Source organism: Lepeophtheirus salmonis, chromosome 2, assembly GCF_016086655.4.
Source record: "Lepeophtheirus salmonis chromosome 2, UVic_Lsal_1.4, whole genome shotgun sequence".
NCBI classification, from domain to species: domain Eukaryota; kingdom Metazoa; phylum Arthropoda; class Copepoda; order Siphonostomatoida; family Caligidae; genus Lepeophtheirus; species Lepeophtheirus salmonis.
This window is the reverse complement of record NC_052132.2, coordinates 3,138,734-3,164,556: the sequence shown is the minus strand read 5'-3', so window position 1 is coordinate 3,164,556 and position 25,823 is coordinate 3,138,734. Positions and strand designations below refer to the sequence as shown.

The following is a 25,823-nucleotide window of genomic DNA, read 5'->3' as shown; positions in this document are numbered from 1 at the left end:
TATCACAGTAGTCATTCCTCAGAGTCAATTGATAAGTTATATATATATAAAAAAAGATAAATTAAATTTAACTAATAAATGTAAAATATCAAAATTATAGAATAGAAGAACAGAAATATGCTTAAATAAAAACAAATCAACCTTATTATTATTATTTTTTTTTTTTTGCACTCTCAAAATGTACATGATTTTTATCACTATTGTATATTGCATGCTTAAACTGTAGGACCCATAAAATGTTTTCCTACTAGATGTGGAAAAGAATAATGTAAAGCCCTGAAGTTTACACTGATTTTTAGTTGATATTAGATAACAAATATGTTCTGAAATACCTAGTCTCATACTTTCAAACAAATATTTTTTGTTACTTTATCAGGATTGAGTTTGTGATAAGGTTTAAAATTCATAAAAATTATCCCATCGACCCTGTATTGTATGTTTGTTTTCAGAGCCTTCGCTAAGATTTTTTTGGGTGTGTTAATTTTTTTTCTATTTGCCATTGAAATTTAAATTTTTATATTAAATATCTCGTGGTGATGACTCTGTTTGTCGACTAAGAATAGTCGATGATTGTTATAAGGGATCTTAATACGATTTATTACTTCCGGTACATTTACCTTTCCTTCAGAAGTTATACAAATTTAGTTTACTCCAGGAACTAAACGAATTATATGAATAAAATTGATGAATAAAAAAAATACAAAAGTTTGGATTTAGAAATCGTCAGAAAATTGTTTTTAACCTTAACATTAATTGTGTTACATAATATCAACATTTAAAGTATGCATTTTTATCAAAATAGAGGATTTTCAGTTCAAACTTCTGGATTTTTGATGGCCTTAGCTAATCCAACACGTGCATTTCCCATATCAAAGACGCTGTAGTAAGTGCCAATAAAGTTATCACCCAAAATCCACCATGGTCCCATAGGGAGATCCATTCCCATGAATCCAGAGATGCATTGGGATACTCCTTGTTGTGTTACCTGGATGTAAAAATCAATATTGTAATAATTGTCATTGATAAAGAAACCCTCATGTGCAATAAAAACTTACCTTCCAAATGTATTCGTTTGGTGTGAGGCTGAAAACATGTCCGTTGAGAGTAAAATCGATATTGGGGAGCTCAGATAATTTTTCACAGTCAACCATGGCTTGAGGAGATCCTGGAAAGACAGGCTTTGCTCCAATCTTTTTATTGATAGCTTCAACTTCCTTCTTGGGACCAACAGAGAGGGAGCATCCGGTATCAACGATGGCCATACATCCAGGGTTTTCTTCAGTTCCTGCACATCCAATAGTTTCATTTCCCATTTTCATGCTAGTAATGTTTTAAAGATAAAATGATTTTTTTACTTAAGTGGTGAATGATTTGCTTACGAGTCCATCTTGATTCTCCAGTAGTCCTCTCCAACAAGATCAATGTAAGTAATATTTCCTTCATAGAGAGAAGAGTCAGTTCCTCCCAAAGTAAGACGTCCTCCAAATTCTTCATCAACGTCTCTGTTCAACCAAAAGGAGAATACAGCATCATCTACCAACTTTTGGTCAACCATACTTTGGAACACTGGAGGGACACCTTCCAAGGAAATCCTTTTGAATCCCATACCAAGGATACCATCAAACTTGGCTGCAATGAATTGAATTCCAGGTTGCTTCAATACCTCTCCAAAGGCTTGTTCTGTTGGGCATACATCAGCAATCTAAAAAAAAAAATATTGACAAAATACTGGAAATTTTCTAGCATTTGGATAATTACGCAGGCGGTATCACTTGAAAAGTGGCCGGCAACTTGTCCACTACCATATTGAATGAAGAATTCACGACCATCCTCACTGTAGGTTGAACTCTTCTTTGCGTTGTACTTTTTGTGGAGCTCTGAAATATTAAAAAATATGTTACTCTGATGGATTTATTTGGAATTTGGACTTACGACAAGCAATGTTCAACAAAGAGCACTTGGATGATGGGACCCACAAGTTGCTAGACCCAGTATCAAAAACGACGTTGAACTTTTGAGGAGGAGTTCCAATAGTTATTTCACCATAGTATTGAGCCTATAATGAAATTAACAGATACCAATGTTACCTAATTATTCCTTAAATGTTTGATGATAATTTGACTTACATCCATGAAGTTGCTTAAATCTTGAGATTCATCCCTCATATTCCACCTTTGAGAAATAATTCTTCCGGATTCAATGACATCATCCAATGTCTTTTGCTTATTAATCTTGTTGAGTGTCACACTGCTAATTTTAGCATAGGACAGAGCAACAAGTCCAGAGAGAAGTAAGAATGAAATTAGAAACTTCATGTTGAAAAGTTAAACAGCTCACCAAGAAACTGATTGAAGTTCTTAAAATTATATTTCGCAATTTATATTCTATACTATTTACACAATTATCTATTTTTTGTTTTGTGATAAGCATTTTTCTCGGGTGGAGCCGTGAAGCTTTACTCAGAAAATATTTGATATTGATTAGATCAAAATCAAATATTTAATAATCATTTGTTGTTCGTAATCTGTTCATTACAAAAGATAATCTAACGGAAGATTATTCAAGACTGACAAAATAAGGAATTAATTTAAGAGCTTAGACTCTGTAACCATAAATACAAACATTAATCCTAAGTATAAATGTCTTGACCACATATTTAATATACAGTACATATTTCCTTAGTATGTACCTAGATTACATTCGACTGATTCAAAATACAGTCGGATTGGAATTTTAAATGGAGGACAATATTTACTCTGTATGAAGACGACATTTCAGCGTTCTTGAATGATTCATATTTCCTTTATTTGTCGACAGGTTGTAAAAATTTAAAATCGAGTAAGAACAGAAAAATCGTTATTTTATAATAAAAATATAATCAGATCAGTACTTCTACAAATAAATTGCCCTAAAATTCACTTATCAGACAATCAACTTATGTTATTCTGAGTGTTTTTAAGAGGAAAATACGATTTTTTCACATTTTCTTTGTTTTTCGACCAGGTAATGAAATTTAAAATTAAATAAATGGTTTGAATAAAACTAAATGAGTACTATTTTAATAAAAAATCGAATTAGACTGGCTCTCTTACAACCAAAAGGCCCATAAAGGTGAATTGTTGATATCCACTTTTCGTTATTGAGGGTTGTCCACAGGGATTGTTATAGAAGGGTTGTAGCCCTCCCATAAATATAATCCTGCGGACAGTCTTTTTTAATTGCTATGATTGTGTAGGTACTTGTTGGATTACATCTTTTTTTAAATAAAATATCGATTTTTGAGTTTGACTTAAAGTTCTTGTTTCATTTTTAGTTTTAAGAATGGGTCAAAAATTAAAAGAAATATGAATGCTTCAAAATTACTGTAATGTCGTCATCCTATGTCATAGGGACCCAATCTTTAACCCAAATGTGCTCTTTCAATAGCTACATCTCATAATTTTTATGTACTTATATTATCTTAGACGGATCCAAAACCAGAGAAAATGCTGTCTTGCTCTAAAAATTATATATATACTTTGGAAACAATTTTGTTTTTCTCAAACGATTTATTTATTTTAAATTTAAAATAAATTCTAAAAATAAAGAATTTTCAAGATTTTATTAAAAATTGTGATTCTTAATTTTAATTAAATTCATTCTTGTAAATTTATTGATTAATTGTATTTGTAGGCATTTGATACAAGATACAATAAATGTCTAACTTTAAAAAAAGTTTATAGTTGCAAGCCTTAGGAGTTATGTGATGTTTTTTCTTTCTTTTTATATCTATTATGAATAATATCATAGTTGTATGTACATACATGTTACAGGCAATGTTGAAAATCGGGCATTTTACAAAATACCCGTCAGCGCGAGCAATGTGCAAAATACAAAATTTCATATAGAGTGGCCAATGATTATTTTAACTTCATTTACATTGTCATGTAAAATAATTGTGAATAATTTGATTATAATTACAATTATTAAACAATTCATAGCTCAGCAATTTGATCTTTAAGGATTTGATTATTATAGAATTTCATTGTAAGCAATTTGATAAACTAGTTTATTTTCATTGAAATTTATATTGTATTCACACAATCAAAATTATCACAAGAGACTCAATTATATTTCGCAAGTGTATCTCAGCCAAGAGGTAGTGCATGTGTACAGCTAAGTGGGATCAAAACCTATCACAACCACTATCCTCAGTATCAAGGATCCCTTTTAATATTCTATGATGCACCCCGGCCCGGGGAATCATTACCCACCGCCACACCTTCTCTGAGCATCAAGGACACCTTTTGATATCCTATAATATACTCCACCCACGGGGTGTGCAAAAAAAAAAAAACCCCTTAAGAAGTGAATCATTACTCACAGCCAGCGCTCCCAGAGTAAAAGGACCCATTTCAATAACCTATAATGAAACGTCCCCCCATGGGTTGTGCAAGAAAACTACTAGCCAAAAAAGTGGTTTATTAGCCCCCGCCACCGTTTCATTGAGCATAAAGAATATTCGTTATTCACACAACTCAAGGGATTGATCCTTTTATGGTATTACAAGTAGTGGGTTCTGTAAAGGTATGTGTAACTTTGATGGTGGTTTATGACCGTAATGCGGCGCAACTGGAGAAATACTAAAATGTAAGCCAAAAAGTTGAGCAAATTCAATGAACGGGATAAAGTGTGGGTATATCCGGATGACTTCAGAAATAAATAAAGATGTAATAAAGAATTACATTAGAATTCTTTATCTTATTTGAAAAATATTCGAACTACATTGTTGTATATTTCATATAAACCTTAATGGTTTCTTCAAAATTGACAAATACAAAAAAAAAAAAAAAAATATTTAAATATATTTTTCTACATCATATGTTATAATTTCAAAAATGATCTTTTTTAACAAACCTGATATTAACTAATTTTCTATCTAAATACTTTTGCTTAATATATCCTAAACATAAACACATTAACCAAATAAACTACTTTTTAGTATGTTGTGTTAGTATGACATTTGCTATTACAGAGTTGTCCCTTATTTTGCCGATGAACTTTTTTGTCTGTGCAATTGCACTACTTAAAGCCTTGTTGAATTTAATCCGACAAAATTGATGTTGTCAGTTGCAATGTAACTTCCTTTTCTATGGGAACTTATCAACACTGAGGAATGACTCTTTGCCCAAACTGCTTTCTTATATTGAGCTGTTTTACGACATAATTTTTGTCTCTAATTTATAATATCCACTCTCTACTACATGGATCACAACAGCCAAGATGTTGGGGGCCTGTTTTTCCACGGTAAATACTTGGAACTTGGACATTGACGAATTGTCCCCCCTCAGTCTCCTTAAGACAGCATTAAGAAGAGTTCCATGACTTGTTTGCTTGTTTTTCTTGCTTTTGAGTAGGTCCTCTATGTTGCACTTAGCCTTCCTGAGCAGCTAGTCAATGTGATCACCTTTAGATATGTCCAATCATCTTTATTTTCCTCCACAGTAACTCTGGAAGGTTCTGAAGCGTATAATTTACGGCTGCAGATGGAACATTTTGTTCTCCGGAGACAGATTATTGACAGAATACCAACTTTTTGTCATCAACTGGTGTTCTCTTATGCCCTCCCCTTCGGGCCTTTCCCGGCTTTTATTTCCATAAATCTCTAATACATGCTATTCCGTGGTTATATTGGATAAATGTAAGCCATCAAGTCCGACCTTTATCGGATGGCCATATTTTACTTGGTATGAAGTTCGCCCCATACTAGAGCGAAAGTGGTGATTCTTGGCATACTGAACAAACCACTGTCCATCAGCAAACTTACTTGTCTTGTTGTGACGTTGGAACATCAAAAGAAGGTTTTGAATATCTCTATTTCCTCTTTCATATGATTCCTGATATTGTAAGTGATGGGGATTCAATAAAGCGTGGCTAATGACCCACATTTTTTACCAGCGGTTCACATGGACAACCCATGGGCTGGGGTATATTATAGAATATTGAAAGGGGTCCTTGATGCTCAAGGAATTGGGGTGGTGTGTAATGATTCTCCTCTTGAACCTACAGGTCTTTTGCACAACTTGTAGGTTGGGTATATTTTAGGATAGTAAAATGGGTCCTTGATGCTCAGGGAAGCGAGAGCGGTGTGTAATAATACATCTTTTGGACAAGTGGTTTATTTGTATAATCATTGGGCCGGGGTATATCATATAATATAAGAAGGGGTCCTTGAAACTCAGGATAGTGGCGGTGATGGATTTTGCAGTTAAATAGCATAACCCGTGGGCCGAGGATGTATTATAATATATTCGAAGGGATCCTTGATACTCAGGATAGTGGTAGCGATAGGCTTTTATCCACCATGCATAACCTGTTGTCCGAGGTATAGTTTGCAGAATAAAATTGAGTCTCTTATGTGACAATTTCATATCAATTTCATTGGAAATGTACTATATCAGGGATGTCTAGTCTTTTGAAGTAATGTTTTTCTATTTGCCATTTCTATGATATCTCATTTGATGTCACAGACTGTAATGAAGTTTCACGAGTAAAAATATTATTAAATATATTTCTGGATACATGGCTAATATATTCTATTTTCAAAAAAAAGAAAAAGGAAACAGATTGTAGGAGTATCCTTAGCCACAGAATTCTTATTAAGTGGCTCAGCTCATCAAATAATTTAACAATTTCTATGTATAGAAATGGAAATCCTCAATAGATTGATTCGTTTTAGTCAATAGAGGTGGACCTGCAAGATCAAATGATTTGATGTTCTTCAGAGTTGTCTACATATATATGTAAGCAAAAAATATTTGGTAGAAATATTATAAGAAAACGTTTTTTTTTCTCCTTTAAAGCTCCTAGACATGTATTTATAGCTGCACTTGAGGAAATGCCGATGATTCAAGAAAAATCGGCAGAAAGTGTGATAATGGTAATGATTTTATGACTTCTATGAGGTTCATTTCTTCAAAAATATTTGATTTTTTTTCTTCAAAAATTGTAGACTGGCTACACTATAAATTTATCTGTAGATATAAATAGATTTAAAAAAAAAGGAATATATTATATTTGGAATATATAGGAATAATATTTTTGTATTTTAAATTGGTTTCTAATTTGTCAATTATGTATTAATGTTATGTATATAATATTTATATTTCTATGTTTCCTTATAATTCAATTATTTGAAATCCCTAAAACATTTTGCGTCAGAGAATAAAAAACAGTCACACGATGTATTTATCAACACTTTGGCCAATAATCAAGACATAATTCTGGAATAACAGTCGTTTATTTTCTCACCCCAAAATCATATAAGAGACAGCTTATATTAACAAGGGTCGTATGTCTTGCTCCTGTTTTCTCTTCACAATTTTATACAAATACCATCTCTAGTTATCTCAAGTCATCTCTAAACATATTTGATGTACAAGAGGATTTATATTCACTTTCCATGCCTGCAAATTATACTTATGGAAACATCCCTTTTCAAGAATATTTTCATTTTTTCAAAATGGGTCCATTCTCATGTTGTGCGTACTTTATCGAAGGACTTAAAAAAATCCATATTTATCACATGTTAACATGAAACAATCAATAAGTCTTTACATATGTCTACGTAAGTCAGTAAGGAGGGAACTGTTTTATGGACTTATAAATATGTACGTGTGCTGTGCCTCATGAAACTTTTTATCATTAAATGGTAGAATCTATGATGATCTGAGAAACGAAGGACTCAAACACTGAATCAAATGATTATAATCAAGACATTTTACAGCCCCTAGATATTTTTTTCTTTTATATAAAAATAAATAAATATTGATTTTTTGATTTTAATCAACAGGTTGACCAGTATTAAATGTTGAAAACCCCTATTTATATTGGTACTGTAATATTTTTGATATGATCAAAGTCCTTTTCTTTCCAAAATACTTGCTTCAATTGCCCATCCTGTAGACTGAACCTCCAAAATATTGATTCCTAAGATATCCATATTCCTTAAAAGTAAAAAACAAACAAACATTGCATCCGAATCCTTTTTGGTATCATTTCTTACAGTGATGTGATCAAGACTAGTGATGTGTCAGTCATTATTTAGGGCTGAAGACTGCAGTTTCAACCAGTTTACTCTCAGTCCAGTCCAGTTCAGTAATACATATAATTTATAAAATATTATTAAGTGCGGTCCTTGATGGCACCACTCAACTTTATTTCTTCTTTGTTTAAACACTTTTAGTACTAACAGTCCAAAGGGCAAACGACGGCCCTAAGACTGGACTAGACGAAATAAATAATGGCCGACACAACTCCTTGTCAAAACCATTAAATTTTAGACCAGTGGCTCATAACCGGAGTTTCTTGGAACCCATGTGCTACATAATAAATGGAACATTTCGTTCAGCATATTAAAAAAAATATGACATTGAAAATTCTATGGGAAAGTAGGAAAAGATTGGGAATCATTGTTCTAGACCAAGATATCACCAAGACTTTGAGAAATCGAGAAGAAAAAAAAAATCTTGGTTTATATTTTGAAAATGAACATTTTAATCTAAATAGTTGCATTTGTTTTGACACTGATACCGAGATTTTTATGTTTTTTGAAAATTTATAGACTAATTGATTTGCGATAATGTAATTCATTGTCCTTAAATATCAACAAATTAATCCGAATATTCCTTTGGAAGTGTTGTAAAAAAATCATCCCGACAATGAAAAAATTATAGGTTCATAGATTTTATTTGAACGGCTATAAATGTGCCAGATTAAGTGTTATGGCTCAGATGAATGATCTAAACTATAGTCAACATTTTTCCTGTGTATTTCAACTCATCTTATAAATTTGAATACAAACCCTAAAACGGATTGAAATATGTCTATGAAATATTGAGAGGTATGAAGTAAAAAAAATAAAAGATTTCTCATTTTCTTTTTTTTTCTGTTAACGTACCAAACTTGTAGTTTTCTTTACAAATTCTTACATTCTTCTCCTTAATTTCTTATAAATTATTCAAATTTTGATATGTGGCGGAAAAACTATGTTAGTTGGCCGAATGCATAAAAAAAGTTTCAATTAAATTTTTATATTCTACGAATAAAGTTAAAGGGGAAAGTCAAGCATTAATTGTATCAATATACATATTTAGCCAAACTGTTAATTCATTTTAATTAGGGGTGAACCGATGCATTGGAATCGGCAAGTATCGTCTTGTTTTTAAGTATCGGAATTGGTTATCGGAATAACTGCCGATTCCACCAATACCTATGCATAATTATTTATATAATTAATATGACTTATTTAAGCTACCTTTTGGATACAAAATTAGTGTTACAAATCAATAAAATAGCTAGACTAGACTACGTTGTTCAGACAAATTAATAAAAAGAAAAGATTGAAACAGTGGAAAAAGTTTATAGAATGATTATACTAATTTACAAGTTTGTACAGGAAATGTATTTGAATCGAACAATATAAAAATAGCCACATTTTTAGTGCCCTATACATTTGAATTGCATCACGAGTTGTTTTAAAAGTCTGTAATAGTAGAAGTTGGGTTGAGCGGTTTACTATCAAACCGTCAAGTAACTTTTTCTCCAAATATTTCTTATTTATGTGTTTGTAGAATATTGTAGTTTATAACAGAGCTGAAGTCGAGTCCATATTTTCTGCGTCAGGTATGAGTAATAAGTATCAGTCTCTGGTTCTTTAAAGAAGGCACGAGTCCTAACTCGAACACTGGTTTATATATATTTTAATTCCTAGGGCAAGCATATAAAATTCAATTAGGAACTGGAGACAGTTCAAGACCATTGGATTTCATGTGGGCCGAAACATATTAGAAAATAGCCTATTGCCAGTGTCTCCGAGGGGCGAGAAGGGTGACTTTAAATATTTAACAAAGGAGCCTTCAAACTCCCTAATATGATCCAACCAGAAATAAATTAACTCCTGAGGACAGAGAAGACATAACTTTTTAAAATTAAAATTTATTATCAAATTAGGATTCCTTAATATATGTATTTTTTTGCTATCCGTAATTAATAAAAAAGTTAAACATTAAAAAAAGTATACAACTTTGTCACTTATTTAGGAACTTCTTTTATATGAAATAAGGAATCGGTCTCGGAATCATCCATAAAAATGGTGTCGGGTGAAAATTTGGTATCGGTACATCTTTAATGTTAAAATGAAAAGAATCATCCATTTTCATTAAAGATTTTGTTGTTGATATTAAATTAATTTGAAATGTTTATGAAGCATAAAAATGTGCTTATCAATTGTAACTAATGTTATCTTTGTCTGGAACATCAAAAGAATGCTCTTATCTAATTTCAATAGATTTATTTTTGCATATTTTTATTGATCCTGGTAAAAAATTACAAATCATCATTGATACTAAGCTAATAACTGTCAATTAAATTTAATGTTTTTTCGTAATGGGTATATCCAAATCTTGTTCGAGACTGTCTACACAAAAACGCAATTACTTCATGGGTTTTTATTTTAATATCGATCTCAGAACGTAATTTTTAAATCTAGAATATCAACAAGGAATCCGCAGAGTTATATTCAAATCCACCTTTTCAAGATATGTTTGAATCTATAAAGATAATTCCAGTCTGAGCACTGGAGTACCATAGTTATGAGTTGTAGATAAAATACTAAGTTCAAGTATATGTATAACAATTAATATTAACTTTTGATATAATTGTTAGTTTTGTTTACAACCGAGTTATATTCAATACCATTATTGTGAATCATTTGTATGAAAAGTGATGTAATTGATCAACTATAATGATATTTTTCAGCATTGACATGTGTTTAAATGTGAAAAGAGTAAAAAAAAAAAGGGGATGTCAGACGAAAATTTTTGATTTTTATGCGTCGAGAATGTGAGAAAAAATTGAAATGAAGGTCTTTTGAAAAAATAAACCTTTTTACAATTAAATTAATTTTTAGAAAAAATAAAATATTACTAAACTAAATATCGATATAGTTCAGGAAAAGAGACATAAAAAGGCTGGATCTTTTTTAAGAATGATCATTATACTTTTCTAAAAAAATGTTATGCTATAAAGAGTGAACCAAATTATTGATTAAGAAAGACATTTCATTATTTTTGGGAAAAAATAAAAAGGTCCATATCAAATTTAAAAAAGTAACCTCATAAAAGTTTTTAAAAACTGAAACACCAGCCAAAAAATTATAAAATTATATTCAACCCCACCTTTTTTCCCAAACAAAATCCTAATACCGGCCCTGGTAGTAGAAAAAAAAGAGTTTTTACTGTACCTTGGTAAAATGACACCTATTCGAAAACGACTCTGAGCTCAAATAACTGCAAATCTGAGCCTATGTGGTCTCGAATCTGAGTCCATGTGCTCACGAGTTAAGTTTATTCCAAGTCATATAGTTCAAAACTGGACTCTGATAACCCGGTTGTCGGATGCTGCTATGAATTATATCCGAAGATGCAATTCGATTGTAGAAGAGAGCAGGGCAAATTGGTGCACGAGGCAAGTAGGTGTTTTTCAATTTCTAGCAAGTGTCTGCCATAATTCCGATTGCAGACTAAAAAAAGCAGAATTCATGAAGAATAAAAACTACACTAAGTAGACTTGATGATTTTGCAGTCACATTTCCTAGCCTCGTATATGTCCTTGATGACTGCTTGGTTGGGCAAGACTTTGGCCTTGTTACCTTTGGGGGTCACAAGGGCCAGAATGAAACCAAACCAAACTCACTAAAATGATTGTCGCAAGCGTAATTTTACTCATAGATAAATTAATTATTATTTTTAAAATTAGTGTTACTTACATTTGCATCAAATTCGCCTTATTGCCACCAGAGACCGGTACTGGAGCACTTTTGCTGGTCACATTTGATCTGGCCTATCTCACTAATGTTGTGTTTAAGTACAGCATTTTTTTTTTTGTAAAATATTTTGGGCTAATTGTTAATGAACAAGGTTTTGTGACTCTAAATTCAATACTTCCAATTCAAATATAAATATGCTTGGAATCAGAATTATGGCTAACCTTGTATTGTATAAAATCAAAGAGTATCTGGGGAGGGCTCTAAATTGGTTCACGCTATTTAGGCTAAAAAATAAATAAAAATGTACCTAATAAAAATCATTTTGAATGGAGACAAAAATGTTTGTTCCATATTAAATTATGTAATATAAAAAGTAAATATCGAAGAAATAATATTTTTTTAAGTGCACCTTTCTGTGTTTTGTACCTATGTTTTCCTTGGATGCTTTTCAATACATTTCAATCAAAATTTCATTGACAAATAAAATGATTGAATAACAATAATTCAAAATGTTTTTATTAAATTGTTTGATTATACACATAACATCACATAAAAACTTCAATAAACGAATAATAAAGAGAAAAAAAACATACACACAGCTGATAACATCTTAAGAATTTCAATAATAATAACAATAAAAGGGAATAAATGATTTAAATCTCTATTATATCAAAACATGAACTTAAGAAAAAAAATAATATTTACTTCTTCTCGATATGTTCAAAGTAAATGAGATTAACATTTCTAGTTATATAGTACATATTATGTTCACATCTTCAAAATAATAACTACATTGTATCCCTGATTCCTCTATATTTTACAAAGACATATCATGTTATCTTTTTTTAAGGGAGTTACAAAAACTTCAACTTTATCTACGTTTTTGGATATATTTAAAAGTATTTTTTGACACCTTGAAAGGAAATTAAATGTCTTCCCAACAAAAACCGTTTTTTTATATCAAAAGTAATATCGTCAACAGTTTCAAGTCTTTTTATATACATAAATATTTATTTTGTACAAGTGTCAAGTTGTACACAAAGATGAGGCATTTTAATACGCTGCGTATTTATTGACATCGAGACTGAAACATCCTAGTAATATATTGTGTGTATCATATTTTGGCTGGAACTTGTATGTAAATTCTTAATATATCAAATAAATGGCTCCCGGGATTGCCCGGAGTTATTAGTAGTTATTACAAGGCTAATAGAAATACAAGGCTCTACCATTACACGTGTACAACTGATTTTTGACTTCCACCACGCTTTTGATATTGACGTCATAGGAGATGAGTGGTTGCGTGCTTTCTCAAAATATGTCTTTCTTGCCCAGAACACGGTACGATACATCAAATAGAAAATGCTACCAATAGTGACGTCATAGACTATGATTGGTTCCGTGTTTTGTCAAATCTGTCTTTCTTCCTAGCAGTCGGTACGGCACATCAAATTGAAAATTCTAGCAAGCCCGATTACATGGTGGTCTAACCTTGTATTTCTATTAACCTTGTACTAACATACAAATTTTACTTTAATAATATAGAAGATAAAACACCAACAAATCCATGGCGTTGCCCTCGGTTTCTCTTGAGCACACTCACATACACGTATACTAAATACTCAAACATTATCTCCGCAAGGATAAAAGAAAATAAAAATCACGGCTTAAGAAAAAAAAAAAAAAAATGATTGCTCTTTCCTAAGCCTCAACTTACAACTAAAGTCACATTTATTATTTAAAATTGTATACAAAGTACTTTCCGCAATTTTTTCTTTTTTGAATAAGAGTTGAACTGAACACCTACAAGTTTTATTTATATTATACAGTGCTCCCTGTATAATATATAATTTTTTATTCATGCTGCATTCGTATATGAATTAGGGAACACTATATACAGTGAACCCTTATACATTGAGATATTATTTTTTCCTCACTAAATGGCCCTTAAGTTGAATAGAAATTTATGCATCCAATTTTTATAAGATGGTAAGTACTATCAATGTTAATAGAAATACAAGGTTAGATCATCATTTAATCGGGCTTGCTAGAATTTCCTATCTGATGTATTGTACCGACTGCTGAACAAGACAGGCAGATTTTGAAAAACACGCAACCACTCATAGTTTATGGCGTCGCTATTGCTAGAATTTTCAATTTAATATACCGTACCGACTGTTGGGCAAGAAAAACAGATTTTGACAGAATACACAACCACCCATACACTATGATGTCAATATGAAAAGCGTGGAGGAAGTCAAGCATAAGTAGTAAACGCGTTATGGTATAACCTTGTATTTCTATTAACCTTGGGTACTATGTTAATTTCTGAGTTATTAACAAATTTTACAATTGTTGGTCGAGGTTTTAAAGAATGCTTTCTGCATAGAACATGTCTTGCTTGGCAATAACATTTCTCAAGAAATGTTTGGCCTTAGATTGAACTAGGGTGTTCCTGAAAAATAAAAAATCATAACCCAAAAATTAAAAAAATATTTTTATACAGGTGTGTAAGTCAGTCCCATTTCAAATGACATTCTTATAAAGTCAGGACTGAAGACTGCAAAGACACATTGAACTTCATTCCTAAGAACTTATAAAATTATGTCCTCGATGACGTCATTCAACTTAATTTCTTCTCTTTTAATCAGTTCTAGTACTGACAGTCTAAAGGACCGTTTCAAAGGACTGATAGGAACGGCCCTAATAATAGACTAGAACGAATAAATAAGGACTGATACAACACTAGACTTGATGATCCTGAAATCTTACATATAGATCACCCTGAAAATGTGTCACTGACATTAAAAGTTTTTGAAATGAACTCAAATGTCATTCAGTAAAAGAATATTATATATGCTAAAAAAACATTTCTATTCAACAAATTGTCCAAAATGCAATTTAATGCAAATCATATTACACTTATTGCTAAAAAATGCATATAAAAAACAAAATAAAAGTTTATAAAGACCTTCAGGTTAGTACCTACTTTTTATAGTATATTATTTCATGCTTAATTTATATACGTATAATTACTAAATAAATACTTGAAGGTATTTACCTATTAAAAAAATAAAAACCAGTGATAAATATTATCTCTTTTTCATTGTTTAAAACTATGCAATAAAAAGTTCATACACCAAAGTAATAAATTATAACAAAAAATCTTCAGGCCCCCACATTTAGACAAAAAAAAAAAACATTCAAGCATTTAGTTATTCCGTACTAGTTATCTTATACTCTCATAAATCACTCATAAAAAAATATGTAAAATGATTTCCAATACCCAGTATGAATAATTCATATGTTGTAAAATATATGTTCATATCAATACCTAATTTAATACAATCTATAAGAAATCAAAATTGAATTGAAATTACATAATAGGCCAATGATGCCTGCGATATAGTATGAAAAAATCAATGGATCTTCAAAGAAATAAAGTGTATGTATATTGTAGAAGTACAGCTGTGGTGCGGGGATTTCACCTCTTGAGCAAGAGATTGTTTATCTCTTATTAAAGCATCAAAGTCTAACCCGAAACATCCACTCCCATATGTTCCATTTATTCCGTCAACCATTGCCTTATAGGTTCCTTATAGATACTGACTTACGAAATTTAATTTTGTTAAGAAAAAAATCTTCGAGTTCTCACTCAATAGTGATAGGGTGTGTCAAAAAAACAACTTGGGGGATCTTATGGGAAAACCTGTGAATACACAGGCAAAAAAATATGTGATTCCCTGGTTAGATGGAGTAATTGTAATACTATAATGTTTACTTATACTTAATTGGTGCAACTCCATCTAACTCATGGACTCCGGAAGGAAATTGTTACGGTATCTAATGTTCCTATACAACTCCAAGATTCAAGGAAGAGTATCTGTTTTTTCTGTCGGTTGGAAACAGAAACAAGTAGATACATTTTCTACGAGAGGTCTAAAATGCAAAGTATTCGGCAAATAGCTGAGAGGAGTATTTTCCTAGAGTAAGGGGTGAAGCTAGACGTTATAGACTAGCCCATAATGGGAGCAATCCGGCATTTCAATTGTAAAAAAGTAATAGAAAATAACTACATGATCTTAGAAATGATAGTATATCAACATAGCTCAGCTCGTCATATTAAAAAGATAAAATAAAAGGGACATACATATTAAATATCTATATAATTAAAGCAAAGTTTCTTTATATGTTTATCAACGCCTCAAAACTCCAACAAATGCCAGGAACTCCTGTTAATTAATTAGTATTAACAAATATTTGATGAACTTGAACATTTTGTAATGGTAAGGGATGTAAGGGTGTCGTGAAATGAATAGAAACACTCTGTTTTAACAAGTAAAGATTAAACAGTTGGTAAAACAAGAGAGTTACTTTGATTTTTGCATAAAAACCTTATATACATTACCTATATGTATATAGATTATTCACTGTAAATTCATTTAAGGAGTTACACAAAAAGTATAGTTAAAGTTTAATTAAAATATGTAAATATTTGGGAAAGTATTGCATCATTCTACTAATTTGATAGAAACAGCGCTACCACATCTTTTAATCTTCTAGATTCTTTTCTATTGATTTTCTGTAAGTCTATATACATTATTATGAGAAAGATAAAAAGGAACATGACGTAGATGGATAGAATCCAGATCTACAAGGGATGCTCTATCAATTTTATAATAAAATGGTGTGTACATTGTTAAGTGTATTATTAAAGGAAGCTTCATATATGTACATTCTTCATTAAACTATCCCGTTTTTGAGAAACCCTCCCTCCAAGAAGACCTTTTCTGCTTGGTATATTAAATAAAGAACTTTAAACAAAGTAAAAAATTGTGCTTTATATATTTTTTGCTATTTGGTTGATCACAGAATTTTTTTTGTACACCTTTTAAAAAAATTATAAAATATGGGGTAAATGTGTATTGAAAGATTAGAGGTTTCCCTGTTTTATCAAACATAATTCATAACATATCAAAATTTACATAACAGTGGTAAAATATAAAGGGGAATATTGTGAAAAAAAAAAAGTTTCAAAAAGTTTTGTTAACTTTTTGTTGTTGAAGTTTAGGATTAAAAGTGATTTTGTGGGGAAAATATGTATATTTTTGTACGAAATGCAGTTAATTTTTTGTTGTTTTTGATGTAATTAGAGTTATTTTCCTTTGACCAGTATTAATTTGTTCCTGCTCTCAAATAGCAAAATTGTATCAATATTAAAAGTATAAGAAATATATGAAATGTTAAAAATCAGATAAATTAATTACAAGCAACAAGATGTTTAAAAAAAAAGTAAAAACTTTGTCCATTAAAATTTTCATTAATTTTTTGCTGATTAATAAAGATGCACCTATTTCCTCTTTCTTTTACCTGCTTGCAAATTACCAACAATACTGTAGCTTTACGACCACAACATGCTCGTTCAGTTTGCATTTTGATCCTCCCTTTCCATTGGCTTTCCAAAAAATATCAGTAATTTTCCTGTCAATGTATGATTTATTTGTAGTAGTATTTTACATTCATAGAACATGTTGTTTCTTTTTCTTCTTTGCAAAAGTAACAAAGTGAATCATTACTAAAAAAAGCTGACGCTTCCATGGTACCAGAAAAATGGTAAGATAATCATTTTTCAAAAGGAGTTAATAATGGATTCTGAAAAACCTTTCATAGTTTCCCTTCTGTTAATCGTATGTTTATTCTTACAAAAAAAAAATTCTAATCATGGTTAGTAATGATTCAGACCACATTCTAATTAGACTAATCATTTTTAATATTCACTCTTCACAAAAAGTATATTTGTTAGCCAGTTCTAGCACAAGAAGTGGTTTTACATCAATGAATTTCTCCGATCTATAATAATGATCATAGATTTAAGAAATATATCTTTTTAGGGTCTATTTATAAAGTATGTACGTAGGTAGGAGGGAGTGGGATGATTTTTGATATTGGGAACAAAAACTGTAATAAAATGTACCAAATGGAAACATGGGCAAGGGGGGATAATAAATGCCCCAAACTTACTTACAGAATTTGGACATGCTCTCTTATTTCCAGGCTTGTGAAAGGAACGCAAAATTGAACGCTGAACGGAACGGTATTTTTTTTTTTTTTTTTGAAGAAGAAGAACGTTTGGAAGAGGAGGGCTGAGGGGGCTTTTTGTTAAGGGTTTATCGAACATGAAATTTTCTAATACTCTATCTTAACTCGAACATATGAACTTGACCAGTTCAATAATTTATGAATCATGGGGCCGAGGCTCACCATTTGGTTGTGAATGTAAACAAATTGACCATTAAAAATAATAAATTATGCTCTCATTTCTTGTGAGGGCCGCAGTATATTTTTCCACTAATATGTAATTATAATAACAATATCGCTTGAAGTTATTTTCATCGAAGAGAGCTGAATAACTGTAGTAATTGAGAAATATGATTTTTCCTGAATTTTGGCTCTTTTGAGTTGGGATGTGGCTCCCTCCTTCTCGTTCTATTATAAACAGTTTTGTACTTATAGCGGTCCAATTCTTGATCCATTAGAATCGGATGCAATAGAACCAAGACACAGTTTAATTTTTTTTGTCTAGATTCTCAATCCCCCATTAATTAATTTCAACTATGAATAAATGACTTGTAAATCTACATTTTTTATCAGTCTCACGGGGAAAATAATTTACTTCATTCTCACAGACAATCGTTTCCATTTTACCATGTATTAATACAGATAAAGTAATAACGATACAAAATGTAGGCGCCAAATTATGAGCAACTTATGAATAAATCTTAATCAGAATTCATCATACCAATAACTTTTCCTTCATATTCATAAAGATACGGAGAAAAAAAAAGCCATTAGATATGACCAAATACTGGTTTATTTGTTTGTTTTTGAACTCTTATAACCGAAACTGTTGAAATAGAACTGAGAAATTTGGAATATTCTTAGGGGTAAAAGAAATACAAGGCTAGACCATCACGTAATCGGGCTTGCTAAAATTTTCAATTAGATGTGCCGTACCGACTACTGGGCAGGACAGACATATTTTGACGTCATAGAGAATAACAACAGTATATTAACAAGATGTAATACTAGAAATGATGTCATTTATAGTAATAGTATTTACTCTTTGACGTCACTATTAAAAAGTGTGGTGGAAGTCAAAGATAATTGGGAAAAGCGATGGTATAACCTTTTTTTCTATTAACCTTGGAACATTATCAGAAGACAATTTACATATTTATCTCAAGGGAATAACATTTTTATGATTCCCATAGACATTTCAGAAATAAAAAAGAAGCTTTGGCACTCCAAACGTACATGAAAGTTTTTCTACATTCAATCTAACTTAGGAATCTCATTTGGAGTATCCAACTTTTTTATCCCTCAAAAATTGGACAAATTCATTTAACGAGCGGTTTAGAATATGTATACGGCACAAGCCTGGTACTACCTTGTGATTGGAACGCTAAGCATAACGAAAATAAAAATGAACAGAACCCTGAACAGAACGAAATAGCGGAACGCTCTATCAAAAAAGGCCAAACTGGACCCGGAGGAGTAAAAGAAAAACAGCCCTGGCCAATCCCCTCTTAAGGGTGCATGCAAGAGATCTCGGGGTTTCACAGCAGACTGTCCAGAGGACTATCAAAAAAGTGGACGGAAAGAGCTTTGTGAGGGTCACACTTTTGATACCACCAATGACAAAAACCTATCTTTTCCGTTGCAAGACTCTTTTAAATGAGTTTTGAATGAGTCTTTTGAGTTCCTTTGAACTATTTTTTGACAATCTTGGCCCACCCACAGCCTTGATGCCATCTCCCTCAACTACACTTTTGTACGCATGTCGAAGGGAATGCTGACAGTATCCGCTATCTAAATAATGACAACCTCAATGCCATTTTCAGCCAACACTGAGATACCATGACAGAAGAATACATCTGCAGCAGGTGCCTGGCCTTCCGCCGCCACCTCGAAGCCATCATTGCCGCTAAGGGAGGTTATATTAATGATTATGAGAGCTCAGACACACATCCATGTATTGTATTAATTTTGTTGAAATTCTATAGTTAATTAATAAGGTATATCTTGTTGAAGCTTAAAATTCAAAGTGTTTATACTTAAATGGACCATTTGTTATTATCATCCAATTTCTTATAACAGTGAACTCCAATACAATTCAATGAAATCCAGGATCATCTCAAGGAGGCGATAGATAATATAGGTCGATGAGTAACAAGAACGCTTTGATCAGGAGGGATAATTTGGATGGGTCAATCCCCAAAAAAACGATATTTGCGGACAAAAGGAAGTTTATACTTTTACATAAACTGTTGTAACTCTCCCCGGTCTCCCCTAGATATGTATGTTAGAAAAAAAAAGATACAATGATATTTATCTTTTATTTGCAAATTTTTTATAGCTATATCATATCTATCAAGTATGTAAGTACGTATGATAAAAAACGTGTTCTCCGAGGTTTGTTTACGGATAAATCATAAGTAGATTTATTATATTTATACAGTCTTTGAAAATAAACATAAATATTATCTTTTATCTCTTTGGACAATTCCTATCAATGCACTAATAGGGATGTTTATATTTTATAAAATTAATGGTTTGTAAAACATGTAAAATTATGTAATTAAGATAAGCTACTTCTATATACGCCATAAATCAAAGGTGGGAACCTAGAAACGAGACTTGCAACTCTATCTAAACTCAAGTCCATATTTTAGAGACTTGCAACTTGTCTTGATATCACATTTAGAAACTCGAGACTTTGATTGGAAGACTTTTTTATACTGAACTCTGAAAAAAATCTTAATACTATTGATCCTATGATATAATTATGGACTTGAAATGAGTTTAAAAGAAATCTGAAGAGACTTAAATTGGTCTTGATAAAAATATTGAAGGACTTATTTGAACTCAATGAAAATATTCAATGACTTGGGAGCTGTGAGCAAAGGCTTGAGACTCGACTTTCTACTTAAGGGCTCCCCTCCCCCCCTATAAATTCATATTGAATGTTTGAATTACAAACGAATTAGCTAAATATTATCAAGAAATGATGCAGTATCTTCATTTTAAATGACTGTGTAAATAAAGGGATATCTAGTTTGATTCTTATCTTCCTTATATTTATTACGAACTGGGTGGAGTACCCGGCATTGTTGGTAGATATTAAGTGTCAATGAACTTTGTTTGAATAACATATACCTTTTTTCCCCCTTTTTAATATGGCAAACTGAGCTTCTGCTAAACTCACTCATTGTTTCACCTCATCTAAAGTTAAATTTATTATTTTATATTTGTGCTCTCTTTTTCTTTTTTAATATGACTTTCTGAGCTTTAAATACCGGGCCGTGCAAAATTATTTACCGATGATGTAAATATACTTTTTAAGAGGTTTTGTGGCAACCAATCTGATTGTTTCATATTTTTACTGTTAAAATAAACAAAAATCCTTCCTGTGAGAGCGTAACAACTTCCACACGTGAGACCATGTCCAATCAGGAAACAAAGAGGATCGAAATTGCAGCCTTCCTCCGAGCGGGAGTGCCTCATAACAACATTAAGGAACAGGTTGGGGCCTCGTTGAAGACAATTTACAACGTTTCCAAGCGCTTGGAGGCTGGGGGTGATCTCAAGTATTCCCCTGGGGATGGCAGGAAGCCCACTGTCTCAACAAGGCAAGTAAAGGCAGTGTTCAAGAGGACTCCCAACAGGTCCATTGCCGACATGGCCAGAAAGATGGGAACGTCGAGATCAACTGTTTCAAGGGCATTGAAAAGGGCTGGAGGAAAGTCCCTGAGGCGTACTGAACGCCCTCTGCTAACTGAACGTCAGCGAGAAGTCAGACTTGAGCGTGCCAAGAAAATCTTGAATCATATCAAGATCTTATCTGGACTCATCATCATTTTTTCAGATGAGAAAACTTTTACGGTCGATCCTGTTTTCAACAGACAAAATGACCGTGTTGTGAGCTTTGGAGATGTGCAAGATAAGCACCGCTTTGTGGCAACAACAAAGCACCCTGCTTCGGTGATGATGTTGGGTCGCGTGGCCTCCAACGGGAAGGCCATGAAGCCGGTATGGTTACTCACTGGCTACAGATTAACAGCTGATGATTATGTGAAGATTCTGGCGTTCAAGGTCCTTCCGTGGATCAAATCCATAGTTGGCAACTCTCTTTGGGGTTTTCAACAAGATGGAGCACCCGCCCACGCTTCCAAGAAAGCTCAGGAGTGGCTCAAGGACAACATGAACTTTTGGCCCAAGGACTACTGGCCCCCTCAGAGCCCAGATCTGAACCCACTAGACTTCTCTATCTAGGCGCACGTGGAGACCAAGGCCTGCAAAAAAACGACACAAGAACATAAATGCCTTAAAGGCTGCTGTCAACAAGGCCTGGGCCTCCATGGACGCCGATTACATCCAACAAGTCTGTAGCAGCTTCAGACGTCGTTTGACCAGTGTCATTGAGTCAAATGGTGGCTACATTGATTAAATTTGATCACAAACTATTTTATTATTCTAAAAATGTATGAATAAATTGTTTCTCAAGTAATTCGAAATGTCATTATTGTCTGCGATATGTTCTGAACAAAAATCGGTGAATAATTCTGCACGGCCCGGTACATATTACATATGCTAAAATGAATCATTTCAGACAAATAAGAAAAAAAAAAAAATAAAAAAATGTTGCTTTGTTTATATAAATTTATGTCATTTATGGCATTTTATTCATTCATATAATATCATAAGGAAATCAGGTTTACATATCCATTAATAAATGTCTATGGTTAATTGTACCTAAGATACGCCATTTAAAATTTAAACAAGGAAGATTTTAGGTCAAAATTTGCTAATTTGAAAGAGTTGGAGAGGTCCAAATCTTTTTATGTGACCGTTGTTATTTTGGTTTCTTTTGGATAGGTCAATATCGATTTATTTGTGTATACTGATTTTTACTACGAGATGTGTCAAGACCCAACTTGTACCAAATGAGTTAGGTGACAAAAAAATTATAAATCTCTCAGACCGAAGGATTTTCAGACCGAAACCCAGCGCTACTACGAAACCTTTAATATAATTGTAAAATAAGTGTTAGACAAGCTATTTAAAATTTGAACAAGGATGTATTGACGCTAAAATTGGTTGATTTTGATGGTCATAATAGATCTAAATTTTGAAAATATGAGGCCCAACTTTTTTATTTCACGATTATTTAATTCAAGTTCGAGTAAATGCTTTAATTAAAACTGGATAATACTTATTTTATTAGAATTTTAGCTTCTACTCGATTTTGAGTTTTAATATAGTTGATCAACTAACAAATACATGCGTAATTTTCGCTCACGCCAACCCTCGTATATAGGCATTTTGTTTCTTAAAAGTATACTTCTCTTAAATTTAAGAATATTATTACTTGCGATGGTGCATAGAAATACTTATAATTAAGATCCAAATGAATTCACATTAAAAAATTGGGGTTCATATTTTCAAAATTATCTGACTTTGCAAGTCAGATAATTTTGCCACAATAATGATTTTGATGAAATGGTATGTGACTTGAGATGTCTGAAAAATGACATTTGATGGCTAAAAATTTCCAACTAACATTTTTGGCTATTATTCACAAGGACATTATTATTTGTAAAACAAATAAGGAACCTTGGAAATAAGGAAGGACGGAAGGCTTGAAATACTTTTGCCATTGATGACATAAAGAAAAAACATTTGTTTAACTTGAACGGTATTTGTTCCCAGTAAAAATAAGTGTAAAATTAAAAGACAATTTTTTTGTTCCATTGATTTGGAAATAACAAGAAGAACGTCACAATCTTGCACAATAACTCACAAACTAAAGAAGAGATTGTCATGAAAATTTGACAGTTGTCTTTTGAAGGTTAGTACTTTTCAGGCCATGTTTTATGTCACAACGTCAAACAGCCGATATATTTTCAAATTCCCTCCTATATATTTTGCCGAATATGTGAAACAAGCTTTTATCCACTAAATGCCAATAATATTTTTTTTTTAAAGAATCTAATTAATGGTTACATTACAAATATTTGTCTATCAATGCTAAGAAACATGATTTTAACGACTGAAAAAATTATTTTTTATTATCATTCTGATCTTTACAATCAGGAGATCTACCTATTGTATGTATTGTACGTAATTAAGCAAGATTAAATATTAAAATTACTTTTTCCAAGTTTTTTATTCGCTCAAAATAATGTTAAGTCATTCCAATCAAATGCAAGAATTATTACCCCATAAAAAAGATAAGAAGTCAATCAAACATTCATTTTTTAATATTTTTTTTTACATTAAAAAGGATCATAATTTTTATACTTTTTCTTCTCGATTGTCTGTATAAATAACTTGACAAATAGCGTTTTCATTATGTCCATAAGCAGAAAAAGATCATAATTTAATAAAAAAATACCTTGAGAACAAGAAATTCTACTGAAGATGTTCAGAGAGAAAGCATAATCGTTGGATAACAATGAAGTTGCTCATTAACCACGAGGTTAACCACAACCTTTATTTTAAAAATAAACACAAAAAAGCACAAAATAAATTTATAGCAGTTAGCCAAATTCTCATATTATTTCTCCACAAATTTAAAAAAATAAACTACACATATATATTACCGAACTAATTCGGTCCAACAAAAAGCTTTCTGAACCGGTCTCATATAAAAATTCGGTCTAGTTCGGTACCAAAAAAAATTTGTCTATACCGATTTTACAGATAAATTGTTTATATTATGACATCATTTGTTTTTTCAAGTACAATGACGTTATACGAAGTTTAAGCAGAGATAGCTCGGATTAATTTGTATCCCACCGTCTCTTATATGTATACAGTAATTTTTCTAGAACTTATCGTGTACTTTTGAAATGTTTTTGAAAAAAATGAAGGACAGTTGTTCTAGAAAAAAAAAAGTTGGTCTCTCATAATATATGAAACAAAAAAAAATCGGTACATAAAGTGAGACCGAATCAAAATCGGTATACAAATTGTGACCGAAAAAATTGATCCAAATCGGTCTAGAAAAAATTAGTTAAGACCGAACCGAAAACAAATTTCGGTGCTGGACCGAGTCTCAACTCTAATATATATATATATTTCCTAATATTAAAATCCTAGTTAGTATTTTAGTTGATACTGTATTATAATATTGCTTTGTAATATTTTATTATAAGTATAGCTATTCATTTTTTTTTCAATATAAATTTCTGCATAGGAATAATAAAATGTCCAATATATATATATATACGATGAGGGATAAACAAGAAATTATATTCCTGTTCTTTTGGAAACAGAGTATAAGTATAGTATAAGTTATACTGTACCGGAGCGTGCAAAATGGATTTACCACTACTATAGATTAATTTTTTGAGGTTTACTGGTTGTAATTCGTAAATTTCCAATGTTTCACTCAAAATTTAACTTACAAGCTTTCGAATGAGCTATTGTAATCCCCTATATCATTTATGTAATCAGAAATGGAAGCAAAAATAAATCAATTGCTGCTTTGATTTTCGCCTACCACAGCACACCTGAAATTGTCAAGATTGCTGGGATCGACAATCACAACGTCTACAGGTTCAGAAAGCTCATGAAAGGGGAGAAAAACCTTAAAATTGAGCCCAGAAGTGGCCTAAAAGGTGTTTGAGGTAAATCCCGCGATGTTCATTGCCAAATTTTCCGAAAAAAAGTAAGTGGCTCCCTCCAACGTGGTCAGGGCGATCAAGACCAAGAGGTACGCCGAAAGACCTCTAATGACTCGACAGCAACAAAATGTCCGTCTGGAGCGGGCCAAACGCCTCTTAAACGACCTGAAGCATCATGGCAACCGTGTTGAACCATTTTTCTCGGATGAAAAAACGTTCACTGTCGACCCCGTCTTCAACAAGCAGAACAATTGGATTTTTTGCTTTGAAGACACTTCTGAAGTCCTCCGCCACGTGTTCAGATGGGTGGGCGGGTGTCCCATCCTGCT

General features: G+C 31.9%; 1 protein-coding gene across 1 annotated transcript; it reads right to left on the bottom strand.

Annotated features, from left to right (window-relative positions):
* Positions 1-706: 706 nt before the first annotated feature.
* LOC121132595 (cathepsin D) lies at positions 707-2,383 on the bottom strand. Its single transcript, XM_040728024.2, has 6 exons — positions 2,127-2,383; positions 1,933-2,056; positions 1,759-1,877; positions 1,380-1,702; positions 1,056-1,320; positions 707-985 (listed from the first exon to the last, which is right to left on the bottom strand). The coding sequence occupies exons 1-6, from the start codon at positions 2,313-2,315 to the stop codon at positions 815-817; spliced, it is 1,191 nt and encodes a 396-aa protein (XP_040583958.1). The 5' UTR covers positions 2,316-2,383; the 3' UTR covers positions 707-814.
* Between the last annotated feature and the right edge of the window lie 23,440 nt (positions 2,384-25,823).